General features: G+C 36.0%; 2 protein-coding genes across 7 annotated transcripts in view; one reads left to right on the forward strand and one right to left on the reverse strand.

Moving 5' to 3' along the window:
* Positions 1 to 435, forward strand: part of LOC126708850 (cytoplasmic 60S subunit biogenesis factor REI1 homolog 1) — a 49,522-nt gene extending 49,087 nt beyond the window's left edge. For all 3 annotated transcript variants that reach the window (XM_050408823.1, XM_050408824.1, XM_050408822.1), the window contains one exon: positions 42 to 435. In XM_050408823.1, the coding sequence (XP_050264780.1) occupies positions 42 to 201 (160 nt within the window). In that variant the 3' untranslated portion in view covers positions 202 to 435. The remainder of the gene's footprint in view (positions 1 to 41) is intronic.
* A 6,710-nt stretch (positions 436 to 7,145) lies between these two features.
* On the reverse strand, positions 7,146 to 11,991 carry LOC126708562 (uncharacterized). 4 transcript variants are annotated; one of them, XM_050408349.1, is made up of 4 exons: positions 11,762 to 11,990; positions 9,261 to 10,337; positions 8,166 to 8,202; positions 7,146 to 7,563 (listed from the first exon to the last, which is right to left on the reverse strand). In XM_050408349.1, exons 2-3 carry the CDS (start codon positions 10,157 to 10,159, stop codon positions 8,166 to 8,168), a joined length of 936 nt encoding a protein of 311 aa, XP_050264306.1. In that variant the 5' UTR covers positions 10,160 to 10,337; positions 11,762 to 11,990; the 3' UTR covers positions 7,146 to 7,563. The 4 variants fall into 4 exon arrangements, with proteins under 4 accessions (XP_050264306.1, XP_050264305.1, XP_050264304.1 ...); XM_050408348.1 differs by having other exon boundaries at positions 7,146 to 7,566; XM_050408347.1 differs by having other exon boundaries at positions 7,146 to 7,571; positions 11,762 to 11,989.
* Positions 11,992 to 22,473: the final 10,482 nt, after the last annotated feature.

Here is a 22,473-nt window from a genome sequence, read left to right on the forward strand (position 1 = left end):
ATGAAATCATGTGATGATGAGGAAATTGTTTTTCATTTCAGGTATAGGAGCATGGGGTTGGCTACTGTGCAGTCAAGAGAACAGATGGTGAGAATGAAAGTGATGAAGCAAATGAATAGATCAGGAGTAGAGGCCATGCGCTCTAAGATTGGGATGAAGAGCAATGTCATCCGGAACCTGCCCAACAATGTCACATACTAGTTTTAGACCAGCTCTTTTTCTTTTTGAAGTTATATATGATAATAGCTAATATTCTGTTGAAATTAAGGTTATTATTATCCTATGAAGTTGCTGTATTTTTTTTTCCCTCAGAAATGATTTATACTTTCTAGTCCGATATACATCTAGTAAGCATCTGGGATTGGTCAGACATGGATTGGATGGACCTGGCCATCATGAATTCTATTGAATGAAATAGCGTTTGTATTTTCAACATTTTCTTCTGATCTTTGTTAATGCCTCTTAAAGGCTGTCTGTTATGATAATGCCCGAGAACCTTTTTACGGTCCAATAGAAGCTAATTTTCTATGTTTGTTACTCACTTTCAAATATTTACCCCCATCTAATTCTCTTTTGTTTTTCGTTAACTTTATTAAAATCGAATTTTGGCTGAAATGTGATGTGCTCCCTTTAAATTTGGTGAATTGTTATTTTTCATCTTTTAAGTTTTATTTTTGTTATTTAAGTGCTTAAAGTTTATGTTTATTATTATTGTTTGTAGTTCCGTTCATAAACTTTGTAATTTAGGAAAAAATGTCTATAAACCCCTTAAACTTTCAACTACTAGCCAAAATACCCCCTGAATTTTTTTATTGGCCAATTTAATCCTTAAACTATTCATGGTTGCCAAATCAATACGTCTGTTAGTTTGGTGTTAAAAAACTAACAGTTAACGTGAGAGACACGTGAGATTTAAAAACTCATACAAGAAGTCTTCAATTGAATCTTTAGATCAACTTGACTCTAATCTTGGACTAAAACATTCAAAGCCCCAAGAATCTTTACCTTCTTGCTCCTCTTCTTCTTCCTCATCATTATCATTATCATTGCCTTGTTCTTCAATCTGAGAGGGCTTGATGAAAGAGTAAGAAGTGAGTTTATCGAAGAGGACCCATTTGGCTATTGGGGTGTTTCCCCACCGATGTGTAGGTAGAGCTTTACTGGGTTTTTGAGAGGGAATTTGCAAATTAGCATCACTTTTCAAACAATTTCGTTAGTTAGCAGTGTTTCCAAATTATTTAGGAAACTAACAACTCAAGTATTTTAAACTCGAGTTCACTATAGTAACTCGAGACTTAGAAACTTGAGTTCTATGTGCTGGCAAAGTAGAACTCAAGTTTTATAAAGTCGAGTTACTGGCAGAGTGGAACTCGAGTTTTATAGACTCAAGTTCCCTAAAGAGAGAAACTCAACTTCAACCCAAAGAGAAACGAAACTCAACTTCAACCTAGAAAGAAATGAAATCACTTCAACTTCAACAGACCTAGAGAAAAACGATATCAACAAACCCAAGCAAACCCAGAGACCCAAAACGAAACAAACAAACCCATTTCAAGTTCAACTCCAACAACAGAGTTTAGATACACACAAAAACCACGAAACCATGAAGATCAAACCCAAACAACGAAGATCAAACCACGACGGTGAAGGCCACTGAACCTAGGTGGTGAAGGCTCCAGGTGACGAAGGCTCCAACGGTGGCAGCAAAGGCTTCATTTTCTTTTCTTCTCTGGGTCTTTGGGTTTGTTGATGTTCCTTCGTTTTCTTCTCTAATCTTTGGGTTTGTTTAAGTTTCATGGAGAAAAATGGAAATTAACCCTAATTTTCAAACATTATAATTAGTAGGCCACGTTTTCAAACTATATTTTTTACTAGCATCTCGAGTCTAAGAGACTCGATTTAGGGTCTATAAATCGAGTCTCAAAGACTCGATTTCCATGGTCTAATCATGTCTGATATGGCATTTTTTCCATGTGGTGACGATCTGGAAATTGAGTCTTAAAGACTCGATTTATAAGTTCTAAAATTTTATAAAGCTTTTGCACTACTGCTTCCTACAAATGCAAAGTACCACGCAGAGACCCACAAGCAGAGCCCGCAGTGCGACCTACAAGCAGAGCCAAGCCGCACCAGACCCAGGCCGCAGCACGACCCATGTTTCTGTTTCTGGGTTTTTTTTTTTTTTTTTTTCTCTGATGAACACATATTTTCAGAGTAACTGAGGTCGCTGAAGAACTTGAAGAAGTCGATGGAATCATTGCTGTTGTCATTGTGGTTGTTGTTGTCGACGAAAATAATATTTTCTTTGTTGTTAAGGTGAGAAGGTGTAAAGGCCAAAATATTTTCTTTTTATTGTAAATGTAATATAGATGTAAATCGAGTCTTAGATACTCGATTTACAGGTGGACGCCACGTGAAAAAAATGCCAACTCAGACTCGATCAGAACATGAAAACCGACCCTCAAAAACTTGATTTATTGTCCAAAATCGAGTCTCTTAGCCTCGAGATGCTAGTAAAAAATATAGTTTGAAAACGTGGTCTACTTATTATAATGTTTGAAAATCAAGATTAATTTCCCATTTTGGCCAAGTTTCATTACTTCTCTTTGGGTTTAGGGAACTCAAGTCTTAAAGACTCAAGTTCCACAGGAATAATTTTCATGGAACTCAAGTCTCTAAGACCCAAGTTTCTACAATAAACTCGAGTCTAAAAGACTCGAGATGTTAATTTCCTAAATAGTTTGGAAACCATGCTAACTAACAAAATTGTTTGAAAAATGATGTTATTTTGCAAATTCGTCCGAGTTTTTGAGATTTGGGGTTTGGGTTGTGGTGAAGCCAAGAGGGCCCTGGCTTTTTAAAATTTCCTTTAACACTAGTTAAAAAATCAAAAATTAAACAAAAATTTTATCACTGCCCCCTTGAAAATTTAGATTTTAGAATTGGCTGCACAAAAATTTTAACTAATCCAATAAAAGTTAAACCCAATCAAGCAAAATTGATACAAAATACCCAAAAATAATATATTTGGTATGATAAACAAACCTAATCTGGCCCATTTCCTCAGCCCATGGCTCTCCCAAATGCTAACAAAACCCTAATTCTTCCTTTAACATATTCTAAATCACCATTCTTTTTTAACAAAAAAAAACCTGTCTCACGGTATACTGCACCATAGCACCACCTCATCAAGCCAATCCACTGCTCTGCCATTCGGTCCACTGTGATAACTGGTATCTATCTCTTCCCATCTCCCTTTGTCGCCCCTCTCTTCCGTGCTGTTACATTTTCTTTTTCTTTTTCTTTTTTTACTGCAACTTACTTTCTACTGTGGAAGATTGCAAGTAGTAACTCTGAATGTGAATGGATATTAGTGCTATACAACTATTGAAATATGTTGCTGAACGTGAATTGCTAGATATTATATATTTCTTATAACTTTAAAAATTATAATATATTATTGTTCATTTTAAAGATTTTGAGGTAAAGACAAACTTTTGCATAATTGTTCATTTTATTTGACTTCACCTAGACAATAATTTGTTCATATTTTAAATCTCACATGTTTCTTACATGAGTTAACTGTTAGTTTTTTAACACCAAATTAACAAAGGTATTGATTTGACAGCTGTGTATAGTTTAAGGAGTAAATTGGTCGATTAAAAAGTTCAGAGGTGTTTTGGCCAGTAGTTAAAAGTTCATGGGGTGTATAAGCATTTTTCTCCCATAATTTATTATAGTTTGAACTTTCCGTTCCCCTCTCTCACTATCTAACTTATTAAAAAATTAAAATTAAAATTAAAAAAAAAAACTTAATGCTAATATTAATTTTTTAGTAATCAAAAAATACTTTTAATAGTTATATAGTTTATGGACGGGACGGAAGAATTAGCATTGATAACAAACATAAACTTTAAGGACTAAAATGATAAAAATAAATTTTGAAGAACAAAATAACAATTCAATAAACAAAGTTAAAAAGAATTAGCGTTAACAACTGTTGAGGCCTAAAAAAAATCACAATAAAATAAGCCCAAGAAAAGATAAGCTAAGCCCAAGAAAGAGTGAGTTAAGCCCAGAAGAAAAAAGACCAAGTCCAAAGGGATTATACAAAAGGCCCTGAGGATCCCGAAGCCCAGAAAAGGAAAAGCAACCAAAAAAGAAAAAGAGAGAACATCACAGCAAAGTATAAGGCGCAAGGATCCTCGGGCACCATCAATGAGCGCGAAGAAAAAAGAAGACCAGGACAGATCGATAGAAAGAAAAACGAGAAAAAAACAAAAGGACGCAAGCGACCCTTCATGGCACAGACAGAAAAGGCGTCGGGGAACCAAAACAAGGAAGAAGAATGTTAACAAAACGATTTCAAAAGAGCAGAACAGGATTCCGCCCAAATAGGAAAGAAACGGAGAAGTAAAAGACACCAGAAGTGAGGATGCCGAGAAGGGCATACCTCAGCACACCCCAAAGAGGATGGCCAACCAGAAAACTTTCGAAGGAATCAGAACCAAGAGAAGGAAAGAATGAGAGAAAACGGAAAAGGGGACTTACCGAGGTGATGAGGACAGAACATACTCTGTTCACAAAAGACCAAAACAGGGGAACCAACGGTTCCCCAAGACGCCCAGAAAACTCCACTATAAAAGGAGAGGATGGGTTGTGAAGAAGGGCAGCGAGAAAAAAAAGAAAGAAACACAATAGAAGGAAGAGATTCTCTAGAACAATTATCAGAAAGTTTAGGCAGAAAGAAAATACCAAGGGAAAAAACAAATACTGCTTCCCGACATCCTGTAAAAGCAACTATGGCACATACTCGGATCCAACGAGAATCAAACTTCGCAAGTTTTGAAGGCTGAAATAGCCATTCAAGGCTGCAATTTTTGAGCTTGATTGGACCTTGTATCACGTCCTAGTAAGCTTGCTGTAATCAAATAGATAATGCTTTAATGAAATATTGTTCCCAGGATCCCCACAGTACTTCTCTTTTATTGTCTTGCTAATCCTGCTTAATCTTTCCTTCTGAACTTGCGTTGTTAATTTTGACACTCCTCGATATCCTTGTTTGTCATCTTTTTTGTATGATGTCAGGAACATTCTCTGCATTCACTTGATTCTTAAACAGCCATTTAGCTGCGGTGAGTCAAGGCCCAGTCCACCAAATCCTTTCTTTTCATTCAGGTCCGGGATCCTTGGGCCTGAGTATCCCGAGAAAAAGCACTCTCACAACAACAAACATAAACTATGTTACTGTAAGGACTAAAATGATAAAAATAAAATTTGAAGAACAAAATAACAGTTCAATAAACAAAATTAAAAGTGTAATTTGTATTTTAGTCGATTATTTCATACTGTTTTTTTTTCTTCATACTTCTCTCATTTCCACATGTCTCTCTCTCGGATCCCATCACCACCTCTCACTGACACACACTTCAACCCACAACTATGTCCAAACCACCCACGGTGCTAAATGAAGAGAATAAACCCATCACAAATCGTTGGCCTGACATATACTAAGTATCCATTTGGTTTGCATTTGTGTCAGATGTGTCTGTTTTTTGGCCCTTTTTTTTTCTTTTTTTTCTTTTAAGGACCAACGCCTCTTGCACTGTTCATTGGACATGAACAGTGTAAGTAGGCAAATAAACAGTAACCCGCACGTGAACAATAACCTTTTTATTATTTTTTTATTGTTATCAATTTTCGATTTTCAGTGAAATAAGCGGTATCCAAACACACACTAAGATCGAAATTCCTATCTAACAAGAGGTGGATTGATACCTTGCACTTGTTAGAGATTGCACCACCACTTCATTGTCGACAATATTGCAACCTCCACGCCACTCAGAGAGAGAGAGAGTGAGTGTTGGATCAAACAAGAAAAAGAAAATGATTTTGCTAAGCTATAGTGCTAGACAGATTTGGATTAACACCGTAGTTAGCATGCAATTTACTCAGTTGCAAACTAGTCCAATGTGAACTTTTTTTTTTTTTTTCAATGGACAATTCAAATTTTAGCTGACTTTGGCAAAAAAGGTGAAGTTATTTGCAATCTTGGTTTCTTTTATAGCTAGTTCTATTTCCAATAAAGTTGAAGTCAAATTATTTGTAATAAATGTGTCAAAATTTTCCAAATCTTTGATGGCATGACATGCATACTAGTGTAAAAACAAAGACATTGACAAAATGGTTGTCAAGGAATCCTGGCAAAGAAGGCATCAGATCCCGTTGAATATGCTGAAAGCAAAACAGGAAACGTCTTTATCAGGCATATAAATGGAATAATACGATAGAATCATCAAACATGGATTTACGAAAATGACATATTGTTAACAACATCAAATTACATCATTTTAATATTTTTATAAACTTTAAACGACATTTAGCTCCCCACTTTTTCATATGTCGTATTTTCGACTTTGGCCTAGATAATCCTTTTTTTCCCTTCCCCTTTGTGAGTTTTTTTGATAAATCCCCACCTTTGTTAGTCCCTAAAAATACAGAACATGTTAATTAAGAAAGTAGCACATATTATGACTTCAAGAAAGATAAAACGACCAAAAAAACACATACACGTTACTAACTCTAATTAATCTATTAAACATTCATAGCCAACCGTGAAAATTTTGGGACTAGAGATTTATTATTATTGAGCTGGTCCCTCCAAAATCAAAATAGACAAGATGTGCGTGCACGCATAACAGGAGAACAAGGCAGCTCATGCTTACAGACTTTAACACCGAATCAGAGAGGCCAGGCATCAGGATTTTTATTGGAAATTGAACTGTTGGGTCTAGCCAATTCATTCTGATTGATTACATGGGAAAGAGTGCTCAAACCTGCTTGCAGGATATCCTCGAATATCGCTGGCATGGTTCCAAACAATATGTGGTCAAAGTATCACTAAGTCACACACACACGCTTGAGAGTATTTAACTTCCTCAAAACATGAAGAATATACTATGTACTTGTGGGTGTGTCAATTTGTCAGTGTATGCCCACATGCTCATCCAAAATTCCCATGCCAAATAAATCTTTCTTACAATATAAAAGTACGCATTAAAGCAATACATCCAAGTTGGCCCAGATAGGTATCAAACAAATTAAGAACAAATAAGGAAAGAAAAGTTGTCCATTAAGCAAATGCATAAAAGAACCATCCTAACACGATGCGTTGGTACTTTATATATTTATTAGCCAGCAGTAGTAAAGAATAGTAGCAATGCCACAAGTTGGTAAGCAGAACAGAAGTAAGACAAAATGGTAGGTCATCAGCAAACCTTCACAAAGTTATAGTACTTCTACTCATCCTCCCACATCTATATGAATACAAACAAATGTTTTTATAGCAAAAGAGAAATGATTAGGTTACAAAAGTGGTCATAACATGACCACACGAGAATTTTCAAGTTCATCCAAGTCTAATCAGCACATCTCATTACAACTGTTAAAAAGATAAGATCCAGATGCAGATTTTGCATGTTTTTAACCTTCACATGATCTGCAGCAAGCATACAATGCTTTCCACTTCCAGTGGATCTCTCCATTTTTTAACTTCACTGCTAACTGCTAAGCTGTCCAAGAAAAATAATGAGTTATTTGAATAAAAAAGATACAAATCTCCCTTACAAACAGGGAAGTGGGATCATAGTCAAAATTTAATGAAAACCAGGATATGATGATGAAGAAATATAATTACTTCCTCCATCCCTAAATAATAGTTCTATATTTCCACTTCATGAAGCAGAGGTCACTAGTTCGAATCTCTCTTTCCCCCTGCCCTTCCAAAATTTACTTATCCCATACCCCCCTCCGCCCCGCCGCCCCCCCCCAAAAAAAAAAAAGCATAGTTCCATTTTAGAGTGTCTCAAAAGTTATTGTCCATGTAAAAAAATTCAGACGTTAACAGATGCTCTTATTCCCATAACACCCTTCAACACACACACACACACACAAATGAGAAAATGTAGGACAAAATTGGATAAGTAAAACAGTGAAATGCTTTTAACACACTACTTAAATAGCACATTCTCTTGGGAGGGACTATAAATTTGGCACAGAGGGAGTACATTATAAGACAAAAGACAGGATCATCAAAGATTTTCCAATGTACAGTAAACTACAGCCTGCATAAAAGAGAAAGCAGGCAATCCATGGGTAGTGCATACCTAATTGTCATAGAAGCGGGAACGGCGTCTTCGAGAACTGTGAATACAACAGCAATAGACATAAATTTGCTATAATATAATGAAACCAGAAAATGCTAGGATATTAACTAACATATGCATGCTAATTTCGATATAGACACATACTCTAACCTCACTCTTCAAGACTACTCCAGTAAGAAAAACTGTTCGAAATTTGACCACATCTAGTAGTGTTTAAAATTGTAAAAGGGTGTATATATTATAGTTTATTTCAATTAAATTATACATTCTAAATTACCATCATTAGCTATCAAATAGTAAAAGTAGCAAACAATTGTCATATTCAAGGATAAAGCTGCAGATGCCATCATATTTCAAGGATACAGCAGCAGAGGTAATGACCAGATTAGTTATGTAAGTTCTAAAGAAGTAATGCATCCAGGTCATTGTTCAATGACCAAAATACTTTTCAGAATAGAGTATTTATCACTGAAAATCGTTAAAATTACCCATTACAAACTACCTTTTAAAAGTACAATTAAAAAAAAATTAATTAAATAAATAAAAAAAAAAACCCATTACAAACTATGCCAATACATTATGGCCCGGTTTCACGAATGAACAGTAAAAAAAGAGTGAACAGTAATTTTTCACACATTTAAAAATTATTTTGTTACAGTGTTTTCAGTCTTCAACAAAATAAGTTGTATCCAAACAGACCCTATATAACTAACTCCAAAGCCAGACATAAACCCAAAGCCACCTTCAGGTTCAAATCACTTACCCCACAATCCTAGGGACGAAATACAATAGAATTAGCTGAAAATGTCAGTTTAGAAGTGTAATGTTCCAGGTCTCTTCACACCAAACAATGACAACAAGGTGATGAGAAAAGCTGGAGAACTCCCTCTCTCTTGGTGTGAGGTTTAGATCATGTTCACTTTAAACACTGAATATTTACATCACAAAGAATTTGAAGTACAAAATCAAAAGCACACAGGAATCTGACTAAAGAAGAGATAAGATCAACCAGTAAATCAAAGCTTGGAATCCAATGGACATGAACATAAAAAGTACCTCATAAGAAAATTGAGATATGAAAGAAGCTCTACTGACCTGCGATGATTGGAGCTACCCCTTGAGGGGACATTTGTACTCACAAATTCATCATCAGTCTCATCTACCCTATACTCAGAATAATCTACAGATGTTACAGAACCTTCATCAGAATTGGAAGTATCGTAACTTATACGTCGATTCCCCCTTCTTGTATCACTAACTCTTGACCTTCTTCTGTTTCTAGAATTCCTAATGTTATCAAACACCTGATACAAGATACAAGAGGTCCACCAGTTCCCCTCATCCCCAGGAAAGTCCTCAAACTCATCTCCAGTTTCATCATCCCCATATTCAATTACATAGTCTCCTAAAACCACCCCGCGTGGGACTTCTGAATGAATAGTGCTCAAAACATCTATGATCTCTGAGGACTGCTGGAAATTCTCCCAATCAAGCTGCCGAGCGGGATCAATCTTTGATGGGCGAGCATGAGGATGCTCTAGTTGAGCATGTTTTTGTAGCTCTGTGTAAGTTCCCATAAATTTACATTGATGCTCCTCACAACAACGCTTCTTCTCATCCAGATACAGACGGGCCTTGTCGATAACAACCCACCCAGTAACCTCTCCTCTACACAAGGGACAACTTGGTTTACAGACTTCAGATACCACTGGTTCAGTGCTTTCTGTGGGAGTTACATCAGATGTTGAAGGCAACGACATACCATAAGCACTTTTGAAACGGTCCAAGCAATTTGAGTGCAAGTGATCTGTGTCACACACAAAAGGACGACATCCTTTCTCATAAGATGAGCATTGGAGAAGTACACCATTGTGAGGGAAATCCAAGCATATAGGGCAAATCACATCTTCCCAATTGGTATTTAAACGAATATCCTCCGTACTGGATACATTGGGTTGGAACCCTCTTTCATAAAAAGGACTACTAAAGGCCATGAAGAGTTTATTCAATTGAAAATGCACACGCAGATAGCATGCAGCTCACTCTCCTTAGATAGCTGTTGTCAATTGAACAAAAGCTTGATGGAAGTACCAAGGAAAACCTAGCCAAGTTTTTAGGTTAAACCAAATAGAACAAGCCCTTCGATGTAGTACATCATGCCATCATAGAGAGCTGCATGGTAGAATATGACAGTAAGTGGGATGAAAACAAGGAAAAATGAGAGAAAGATATGCAGACAAGTTGTTTAAGAATGTTACTTCCACTTAAAACGCTTTTTTTGGGGGCGGCGGGGGTGGAGAGGGGGACAAACAACACAGAAACTAAAAGACAGAACTTCCTTGTCTGAAACAATTACTAAAGCATATTATAGAACATTTGAGGAAAAACATCAAACCAATAAAGACAGTACTAGGAAAACTGAGAAAAGTACTGCATAGATAAGTTTAAAATAAGTAAAACAAAAACCACTATCTTCTGGTTGACAACAGACAAAGGTGCCATCCCTGTAGGAGACACGAGTTTAAGAAAATTCTCAAGGTGCCGCTACTCCTTGTAATCAAAATCCCTATCTCAAAATCATTATTAGTTTATTCATTTCTATAAGAGTCTCAGAAAAAAAGTGACCATGTTAAACCATATATTACCGCTTTCATAAAGCAGTGCAAAAGGGTTCAAGCCTTACAAAAATTCTCCTTGAATGAACCAGTTACATAGACAACCATTGTTAAGACAAGTTGTTTCTATAAAGAATATGATATCATAAATCTCATACTCAATGTACAGAGTCTGAATTAAAAAGATACAAATATAAATTAAGCAAAGAAATTGATGTATGCCTACTAGTACTACAAAACATAAGACCTCTTCACTTATTTTAAAGTTCTCTTCAGTAGCCAAAAACAGGCTATATTATATATTGATTTTTATTGTTTGGATGAAACAAAATTTTAATTTTAAGGGAGGAACAATAAAGCAATGGGCTCTAATAGCAAACAAATTTATAGGAAGGGAAAAAAAAAAATCAGTAGCAGATATTGTGTGATCATTTTAAAAACTAAAACTATCATTTCAAATCAATCAAGTCAACATTTAAGTAAACACATACTTTTTCAATAATAAAGATAACAATTCAATATAAGCGAGGCAAAAGAAAAAAAAAAAAAAAAGCATAGTTTTACAATAACATATATGAACAAACATGAAATAGACAGCAACTATAAAATGATCCAATAACCAAGTAGGTCCAATCATAAAAGAGAAAATATTGTACCAATCCAAAGCCATAGTTATTCACTAAATTCCTCAAAGAACCCGTAGGCCCTTACATCAAAATTAACAAATAATAACAATAAAATAAACCAATCCACAATCATGGGCATTCATTAAAAAAAGTAAATTTTGAACAAAATGAACTAAAATTAAAAGGGCACCCAAAAAAAATTAAATACACAATCATGGGTATTCAGTAAAATCAAAGGAAACCCAGTAAAAATAAACTAAAACCCATAAAAATCTGAACTTTATTTAGTAGAAAAGACAGTAAGACATGCAGGTGATCAATGATAACATAGGAAATTAAACATGAGTTGACTCACCTCGTATAGGAGAATTTAGGAGTGGAAATGAAAAACCCAGATAGAGAAAGAGAGAGAGAGAGAGAGATAAGAGGTAAGAGGAGGAGAGAGAAAGAGAAAGAGAAAAACAGAGCTTTTGGTGGCTTCAATCAGTTTCTGTGAGCGATTAGAGAGAGTCAGTTTCAGACTTTGTCTTCAGAAGTAGAGGTAGGTAAAGGTCTTCCCTCTCTCTCTCTCTTTCCCAAATTTCTCTTTTTCTTTTCCAAAAAAGAAGGTTAAAAAAGGTAAAGTCCTTCCTTTTTAAGGTATATTGACGTAAATGTCCTTTTTTCCATTATTATTTTGGTGGGTTTTATATTGGTTAAGAAAATTAATTTAGATAAAAATATAATTGTGACTTGTGAGTAGAAAAGCTAAAAGTCGGGAGGTATATATAAGGAAACAAATTAATGATCATTATATAAGTGTCCTTAAAACATTTGTTAATAAAATTTATTAAGAAAGTTTTTATACTATTTTTACAGAAAATATAAAAAATGGTAAAAAAATTAAGGACTTTTTTCATTTTTTATAAAAAAAATTAAAATATTTTTAAATCAATGCATTTAGAGTATTCATTAATTTTTTTCATAAATTAAATAAGCAAAAAAAAAAAAATGAGTTAGATAATTTTACAACTTGTAGGAGGGAGGAATGAATTGAATTGAATTGAGATGTTAGCATTTAATGAAATTGAGGTCAAATTATCAATTTTAGTCATATATGGAGAGAAAGCAAATAAATTGAATTTACCAAAAAGACCAACAACAAAAAAAAAGCAAATAAAAGGTAGCTAATTTCAAGAAAAACAAAATAAATGGAAGGAGTACTCATCCAGTCATCCTTTTAATGAGATGTCCTATATAGAGAAAAGGCAAATAAAAGATAACAGGTTTATAGGTAAAATTTTATATCCATTTCTTTTAGAATTGTGTAATTATTCAAGGTTATTTAACAAAAAGAAGGAAAAGATTGTCTAATGGTTTAACCTGCGGACAATGTTACTAAATTTACGTCACAAATATGAGTTTTAATTAGCTTAATTAATAATAAAAAAATTGTGATTGAATAAGAAATTTTGGTTTGAATCTCGACCACGCTAAAAATCTATTTTGTGTCTTAACTTGAATAAAAGAACAATTTTTACTGAGTAAATCCCATAAGTTGAATGCTATCATATATTTTCACCAAAAATATATATATATATATTATAAACACTACTTTTGATTTACTTTAATCACTTTTTCCTTTTTTTTTATTCAATGTATTAAAAGCTATATAAAATGATAATAAAGTTGAAAACTTTCAACAATGAGACATTGTTTAGAGACGTGCTATGCTATAAGATGTTGAAGTGGACATTACATAATTGCATGTCTATCATTTTCTTTTCTTATAAAATAAATTTGTACATAATTTGTTTTTAGCATATGTTCGGGGAAAGGGTTATGATGGTTTTTTTTTTTAAAAAAAAAATTAAAGAAAGGACTATGATGTTACTACATTATTTATACAAAAGCAATTGTATATATAGACATCGCATTCGGGAGGAAAAGGTGTTGTCATTTTTTTTTTTTTTTCTCATATTTAAAGTGGGATATTGTCATTCCATTAAACATGCCATAAAGTTCAAGATACATCTAAATAGAAGTCAACTTTTTTTCTTTTTTGGTAAACAGGATGATTTCATTAACTAAAAAACATAGAGCATTTTCGCTCATACAGAGTCCCAACAGCATCAAGGCTGAGCAAAAGAGAAACATCAACTAGGGGGGAGTGGAAAATTACATAATCTTGGGAAAGTAAGGCGTCTCTTCTAGCAAGGGTGTTAACACACTTATTTGCCTCTCTATAGCAATGCTGGACTCTAGTTCTTGGGATCTTCTGGAGGCCTGCCTTGCAGTCAGCAATAATAATGTCATTACTATTTGGTCTTTGTTCATTATTTTGCAGCAAATTAACCACAAACTTTGCATCTAGTTTGATTAAAACATTAGGCAATTTTAAATCGATACACAGGCTGATACCATCCTACAGCACCTAGAGTTCCACTGCCACACTAATGGTGTATCCGATGGCTTTAGCATATCCACTCACCCATTTCCCATGGTGATTGCGGATAACTCCACCTCCACCAGCTTTGCCTGGATTTCCCAACGAGGAACCATCTGAATTCAACTTGAACCAATTTTCAGGAGGAGGATGCCACCGAAACTAAATAACTGTCAGTGAGCGTCTCAGCCTTTCATTCACGCCGAGGAAGGCAAACTCAGCAACTTTAGCTATTGCTTCAACCATAAGAGGTTTTTGGGTGGTCTGATCCCTAAAGATCACTCTGTTGCGCCTAAGCCAAAGACACCATACACCAAACGTGAAGAAAGTGCCCCAAGGGATACTAGCGGTGGATATTTAATGAGAGGTACAGTTATTTCGTAACCAATCCAACAAATTTACATCATAAAACAAATTTGAATGAATAGGAGGAGGAAAAGAGTTCCAGAAAGCCCGAACTTGATGACAATCTCTCAAAATATGTATGATAGATTCTACATCAATATTGCATAAAGGGCAAGAAAGGGGGATATTTAGCCCCCTAGCACCTAGTACCTCTCTATTTGGGATACTTCAGTGGAGGCATTGCCATAGGAAGCACTTGATCTTGGGAAGTGTAGAAGTTTTCCAAATCCAATTGCCCATGAAAGGTTTGCAATGGAAATTGTCATGAGCCACACAAGCTAGATTATAGGCTTCTTTAAGATCAAACTCCCCTATTAGGAGATTCAATCCACACCAGTAGCTGACATGGGAATAGGAGTAGCTTTGATTTTCTGACTTAAGGAGTAAGGAAGAACAAAGGAAATGCTCCCCAAATTCCAGAAGTTGTGCTATGTAATATCCCTAAGCAGAATAGATTCCTCATTTCTCTGGAAAGGACCTACAATGAGGCTTCTAAAAGGCTCATCACTGAACCATTTGTCATGCCAAAAGGATAGGACACTATTTTTTACCACTATCCACTTAATGCCTTTCTTGAAGATTGATTCACCTTTTTTGAGCACTACCCACTTGGGTGAACAAGTCTGAGCTTGAACGGGGATTGCCTTCGTCTACTAGCATACTTGTGAGCAAGAATTCTAGCCCAAAGCGAGTCCTTCTCTTGGTGAAAACGCCAATTGATTTTGGCAAGTAAAGTTGATTTCTTTTCCTTGGCCGATTGGAGACCAAGGCCTCCATCCTTCTTTGGTTTAGTTAATTTCTTCCAGCTGACTAAATGAAGTTTCTTTTTGCCATCCGTTGTGCCCCAAATAAAGTTGCAACAGAGTCTGTCAACACTTTGGGTAACCTTTGAAGGGAGGGCAGCACATTACATGGAGTAATTTGGGATAGTGGATAAATTAGCTTATGCCAAAACAAGCCTCCCAGCAAAGGAGAGGAGGTAAGCTTTCCACCCTACTAATCGGGCTTAAACACGCTCAATCACTGCCCCAAAAACCTGTGGAGTCAATGTGTGCTTTATGGGGAAACCAAGATACTTTCCCAAGACAAGGTAGAGCGGAACTCTAAGATATTGCAGAGCTCCTCTCTATAATTATGAGACAAATTAGGGGAAAAAATACACGAGATTTTCGTGCGCTCACCTTTTGGCCAGAAAGCTCACAGAAAGTATCTAGCACATCTGGCACAGCTCGACAATTTTTAACATCAGCTTTAGTAAAAAGAACCAAGTCATATGCGAAGAATAGATGAGAAAAAGCCACACCACCTCTAGAGGCCAAGACCGGGTCCCACTGTTTATCTTCACATTTATCTATTATGAGTGCCCCAAGGATTTCCATGCAAAGGAAAAAGAGATAAGGGGAAAGGGGGTCTCCTTGCCTAATACCCCTTGAAGGCTGGAATGAGTCCAAAGCCCCACCATTAAAAGAGGATTGAGATGGTTGAGGATGAAACACAGCTCATAATAAGGGAGATGAGATGGCTAGGGAACTTGAACAGAGCAAGAGTATCCCTAATGAAGCTCCTCTTGAGTTGATTGTAGGCTTTCTCCAAGTCAATTTTAATAGCCATGACTCCTTCTCTGCCTCTCTTTTTGGACATAAACTGAATTAGCTCCTGGACAATGATGGCGTTATCAACACCCTTCCTCTTAGGCACAAAAGCTGTTTGGAGCGGCGAGACTAAATAATCCAGAGCTGGTCAGATGTGGGCTACAATAAGCTTAGTTATAACCTTGTACACTGTGTTACATAAGCCAATAAGGCAATAGTTATTAAGGGATTCCGGATTGTTGCACTTAGGAATGAGAGTAATCAGTGTTTTGTTGAGATATTCAGGGACTTTCCCAAAACAGAAAGTTTGCGTGACTTCAATCTTTACAAAATTGCCCACAATCAACCAGAACCGTTGAAAAAATCCCACATAAAGCCCATTTGGACCGGGGGCTTTGTAAGGTTTAAGAGATTGTAGAGCAGCAAGAATTTCATCATCAGTGACCGGGCGCTCCAGCTTGGTTATATCTTCAAATTTTAAGCTACACCTCCAGAATGGGGGTTGCCACTCCTGCCTAGAAGCACTGCAATGGGAAGTAGTGAAGAGGTTGATAAATCCTTGTTTAATAAAGTCAACAATTTCATGATCCCCATTTAACCAATTATCCATACTGTCTTTCATACTAGAAATATGGTTCCTCCTTCAGCGGATCAAAGCTAAATTATGAAAGAATGCAGTGTTTCTATCACCCTCAACCACCCAAGAAATTCTTGATTTCATACTCCAGAATTCTGCCTCCAAGTTAGCAACTGATGATAGTTCGACTAAGAAAGACTTTTCTAGATCGATTAGGAAATTGTTGAGATTATTTCCCAAGGCAATTTGCACTCCCTTGAGCCTTGCATAGATTCTTCGCTTTCTATGGAAAATATTCCCAAAATGGTCCCTATTCCAGGTTTTAGCTCGTGGTAAAGGAATAGATGGCACTAGGTAAATTTGAAGTACCTGACCACGCATCTCTAACCAAGCCAAGAAAGAAAGGGTGGGAGATCCACATTGGTTGGTACCTAAATGGCCAAGGAAACTAGACCCCATGATCATTGTGCAAGGTTAGCACAATAGGACTGTGATCAGAGTGGGATCTTTCCAAATGTTTGACACAAGCTTCCGAGTATAGCACATTCCAGCCAGTGTTTACAAATACCGTGTCAATTCTTTCTTCAATGAGAGTGAATAGGGGTTGCTGGTTTGTCCACGTGAAACGCAGACCAGAAAAACCCAAATTAATCATCCCACAATTATTCAAGCAATCTTGAATAATTGATAGCTCTAGAGATGTTTACTGGCCTGCCACCAAATTTATCTTCACCCATTAGAACTTCATTAAAGTCCCCCGCAATGATCCAAGGAAGGGTATGAAGTTTAGCAACCTTGGACAAATTGTCCCACAACAAACACCTTTCTGCAAATCTGGGGCTAGCATAGATAGCAGACATTAACCACGAGTTATTTGAGGAGAGGTCTCTCACCAAAGTGTGAATCTCTTGCTCTATCGATGAGAGCTCAGAAACATCCATTTGTGTAGTGTCCCAAAGAACCCACAGACCTCCGATGAATCTAATATTATTGGCATGAATTGCCCTATCAAAAGGAAGCTTATCTGAAATATCCTTGGCTCTCTGGCCACTGATTTTTGTCTCAGTGATGATCATAATAGCAAGAGAGTGAATCTGGGCCATATCATGAACAAAACTTTGAAAGGAAGGGCTCAGAGCACCCCGACAATTCCAAACTACAATATTCGTAATTAATGATGATAAAGAGAGAGTAACAAAATCACTCAGAGGTAAGGGACTCACCTCCTTCCTCAATCTGCATGCCATCTGTATCCACATCTTGATTTTCCTGAAAGGGGGCTTCAGATTCAATCTTATGCTAAGTTCCTCAACTTGGTCAGGCCTTGGGTTTGATCCCTTTTCAGTCCCTTTCTTGGGCAGCCTAAGCTTGGAATCGATTCGCTTTAAAGTAGCTTTGGAGACATTAATAGCTGCAGAAGCCAGATTATTCATATTTCCTTTAGATACGACGGACGCGTTGAAGATGTCTCTCAAGGGGGTTTTGGAAATTGGCAACTCTGAATCTTCAATATCTAGTGCAGCCTCGGCCCCCTTCTAGACCTCGTCTTCTTTAGCGACCCTTTCCACTTCAACTTGGAAGGTAGGTGTGGCTCCACTAGAGCTACCCACTGTGAACACCAACAATTTGTCAGATGGAGCTTTGAAATCATGGCCAAACTTTGGTTCCTTTTCCTCAGATGAATATTTCAGGCGATCCCCTTTCAAGCTTGAAGCCCCACAAAATTTCTGATTGGTTCGTGGATTCCGAGATCGGTGTTTGGCAGATGACTAGGCTATAGGGATATTAGACCTGTCCTTATTCTCTGCTTGGGTAGTGTGATCTGCCACAAGCGCACTATCCTTTGAACGAGGCCTAGCAGCATGCTTACTCACCCTTTCAGTAGGGCCTGATGGGTCAAACTTGAGGTAGGTGGGCTTTCAGCTTGATTAGGGGGCCGAGCTTTTAACTGTTGAGCCGAACTAAATTGGGGAGTATAGGCTAAATCTATATATCCCTTCCTAGTAGATTGCTTTTTTCGTGAAATAAGGACCCAGGGCCCATAAGTCTCTTCACTAGAGGCAAAATGGTCTATTACAGTTGGGTCGTCACCCTTGACTTTGTCTTCTCCACCTTTCTCTGATGCCCTAGCTATGTACGAACAGCTCTCTACCTTGTGACCCACACGACCACAGGAAAAACATAAGGAATTAATCCCCTTGTATTGCACCGGTTGCTTAACACCTCCAATCTTAATAATTTTAATGAGGGGGTTAGCAAGATTGATCTGAATGCAAATCCTAGTGAATCACCCCCTAGTCTCTAATGTCGTGTGTGTATCAATCCTTATGACAAGGCCTATGGCTTGCCCAAGGTCTTGCAGCACCGACGGCTCATAGTATTCAATGGAGAGCTTAGGGAAACGAACCCAAACAGCTACCGAGAATACACAAGCCATTGACGACTTAAAATTCGGTTCTCATTTTCTAATGGAGAGGTAATGCCCTCCAATGAACCAAGGACCATCCTTCAACACTCTTTCATAGTCTTCTTTCAACAAGAAACGAACTAGGAAAAAATCCCTCTCTAAATCCACGCAATCCAACCTACCACTAGGCTTCCACATGTTCATGATACGCGAGGTGAGGAACTGAAATCCCACAGTCTTACCAACCATTTTGACTATTAGCGCATTTGTCCATAGAGATCTGATACTTGCTTTCCTAGCACTAGCAAGGTTAACAGCTGCTATCCCTGCTGCAAGATCAAAGCTCTCATCATCGGAGTCAGCTACCATATCCATTTCATTCTCGAAATTGAAGGCTCGTTCATAAGCTCCAGGAATCTCACAGTGAGCCTCTCCTTGTAGAAGCTTCTTCTCCCCTTTGATCGAGGAGAGATGCCATCTGAGTTATTATCAGCTCTATGGGTTTCCTTAACTTTCTTGGTGCTACGCTGCAATTCCTCATCTTCCTCCATTGACCTAACGGCAGCCTCCACGCTCATTGTCTTTTTTTGTTTTTCCCTTATTTTCTCTCTTTAGGGTGAATCGCACATCAACTTTTCTTTTTTGTTTTTAGAAAAAGCCAACTTGATATTATTAGTATGGTACTTCTTTGTGATCAACACCAATTAATAGTTAGTCAATTTTTTCTTCTCAAAAATAGTTAGTCAATTATTTAATAAGTAAAGTTTTCTTTTTTTTTTTTTTTTTTTTTTTTTTTTTTTTTTTATATATATATATATATACAATAAGTAAAGTTTACTTAGAGAAGAAAATGCATCTTGTTGGGAGGGGGGAGTCTGAAGAGAAGGAACAATCAACGGGACCCATCCGAAGTATGATTGGGCCAAACTGTTCATCGAATCAAGCCCAACCTAGTTGGAACAATCGAAGCACTAGGTGGATCAGGGAAACCGAGGATGGCGACCCGCCCGAGGAGGCCGAGGAATAGATACTTCTCGAGACACGAGAGATAAGCCACAAAGGCCATGGGGTTGGAAGCCGAGGGGGGCCAGTGTGATGTACGGATAAAGCAGGAGGAAACTTTCAGAGAAAGCATACATTATCTCTGCATTCAATGCACTGCACCAACTCAACATGCCGCATTAATGGCAAAATGACCCTTAAACAGTGCCCTCACAACCTGTAATCTACTCTACTACCACCAGCAAGATAGTTATGGAATAAGTATCTAAAGAAAGATCAATAGCCCTCCAAGTAGAATGTTGGAATGCAATTCAAACAGCTATAAATAGGAAAGAAGGTCATACTTGTGGGGGATCGAAAAAAGTTTATAGAAAGAAATAAAGAAATAGAAAGAGAAAGAGACCAGTGTAATACCGGGAATTGTATTTCTTAAGAACAATTGTTCCTGGGCCCTCTCTTTTCCTACGATATTTCTATCAGGTATTGTCATTCTTGCTAATCCAATTTCTTTAATTATCAAGCCCTAATCCTTAGGAATCAAAGTATTGGTCTTAACTATCCATCTCTACAAATTAGTTGTATTGAGCCTTTATCTAGCCCATTTTTAGCAGGTTGGACCTGGTTTTATGATTTTCCCCCTACACGTCTCTTATGAGAGAGATCACAAATATACAGTTTCTAATGTTATTGATATTTCTTTTTCAAAACAAATAAGATTTGTTATTGACATTTCACAGTTGTGTTTAGACACGCACCCAGTGTTAGACTGGATCTCTCATATGGTTTATTTTCAGATTGCATGCATTATCCACGTGTCTCCAAGTCACACTCTCCAGATTTCATGTTCATCCAAAGTCAAAGGCATTAAATATTTTGATTTCTCTTCTCTTCTTAAAAAACAATTTTTTTCTTTATTTTTTTTTTCAAAAGAAAATATCTGTATATAATATATCCCCTTCCCAGTTCCCACGCAAAGAAGAATAAAATTTTATTTTAAACGAATCTATTTTATAATTTGAATTAAATATTATAAATTTAAAAATGTAGTACATATTATCACGTTTTTTAAAATTATATACATTATTAAATCTAGAAAAACAAATCTTAATTGTGGAAGTATACGTGCAGAGATTATTTTTTTTTCAAGAGAGAAACCATTTCTATTATAAAAAAGAAAAGAAATTTAAAAAAACCACTTGAAACTGCTTGTATTCAAATAAACAAAATTCAGTAGTTATATGAGATCTGAATTTTTTTACTTTTACATGTTGAACATTTTTATTCAATGTTCTAGTTTGAAAATGTGACTTTTTGTATCTTTTATTTTAAGAATACTTTGTATCCTTAATTTGTAATAGGATTATCTTTGTAAGTAAAAAGGTTGACATTAAAGAGTTTCTATTCCAATTATATGTAAATATACAACTAAAAATTTATACTAAAATACAAATTACATCCTCTTAATTTAACATTTTTCAATTTCAGCCCTAACGTTTTTTTTTTTCCAATGTCGTCCCTCAACTTTCACTTCATATAAATTTGGTGAGATTAAATTCTATAAGAACGTAGTATAAAACTCATGCTTTAACCCTCCAATTCCAACATGTCACATCATCTTATTACATATTTAAGAATAAACACAATCACACTCAATCAATTCTAAGTCCCATATATAAATTTAACCAAATTGGGAATATATTGAGATGTTATTAGGTGTGGTAGAAAATGCTAATGTGACAATCACTTATTGAATGGTGTAAAACATGGGTTTTACACCCTATCCTTATAGAATTTAATCTCAAATTTGGTGCTTCCATCCACTTCAATTTAGTGGGTAGCTGTTAAATGCCAAAAATTACATAATTCTTATTTTTTACCTTAAGATAAAACTAAAAAGAGATGTTCTCCTATCAAAAAAAAAAAAAAAAAAAAAGAAAAGAAAAAAAGAAAGAGATGTTCAGAATGATAACGGCTAGTATTTTGGGTTATGCACGGCCTTTCACGGTAGATTTTTTTTTTTTTTTTTTTTTTTCGTCCTATTTTTGGTCGTACATATTGTATTCACAGATGAGGGCAGATTAAAAATAAATAAAAACCTTAAAACTTATATTTTTAAACAATTATTTTTAGACAAAACTAATTTCTCTCATTTTTTTCTAGTTTAAAATTGAAGAATTGAACGAAAGGACCACATTAACATGAAATGAAAGTTGAGGTACAAAATTGAGAAAAAATGACTTTAAGAACATAATTGAAAATTGAACAAACTTAGATGATATAATTTGTAATTAAATTTTTTTTTTCATATGTTCTTTTATGGGATCTGGCTTCAATGTGGAATCATAGATTTGAAAAAACTTGCTAAATCTTATTTTTTTCCCTCTATTTATTTCCAGTTTTCAGCTTTGTTTCATGAGTTTCCTCCTCGATTTTACAGTCAAGAACAAACAATTTCTTTATTGATAAGTACATTCAAGAACTTACAATAAAGTAAATCATTCTTATCATGCCTCAAATGGGATGGTAATCCTATGGGCCACAAACTTTAGGCTATCCAGTTTGCCACTTTCTACAATCTAGAAAACGTGTAGCTCTAAACCAATTTAAAACTATCTCTCTCCAACTCATTGTGATAATTGAAATAGTCAAAAAATCAACA

The sequence above is a fragment of the Quercus robur genome, chromosome 12, assembly GCF_932294415.1.
Source record: "Quercus robur chromosome 12, dhQueRobu3.1, whole genome shotgun sequence".
Classification (NCBI taxonomy): Eukaryota; Viridiplantae; Streptophyta; class Magnoliopsida; order Fagales; family Fagaceae; genus Quercus; species Quercus robur.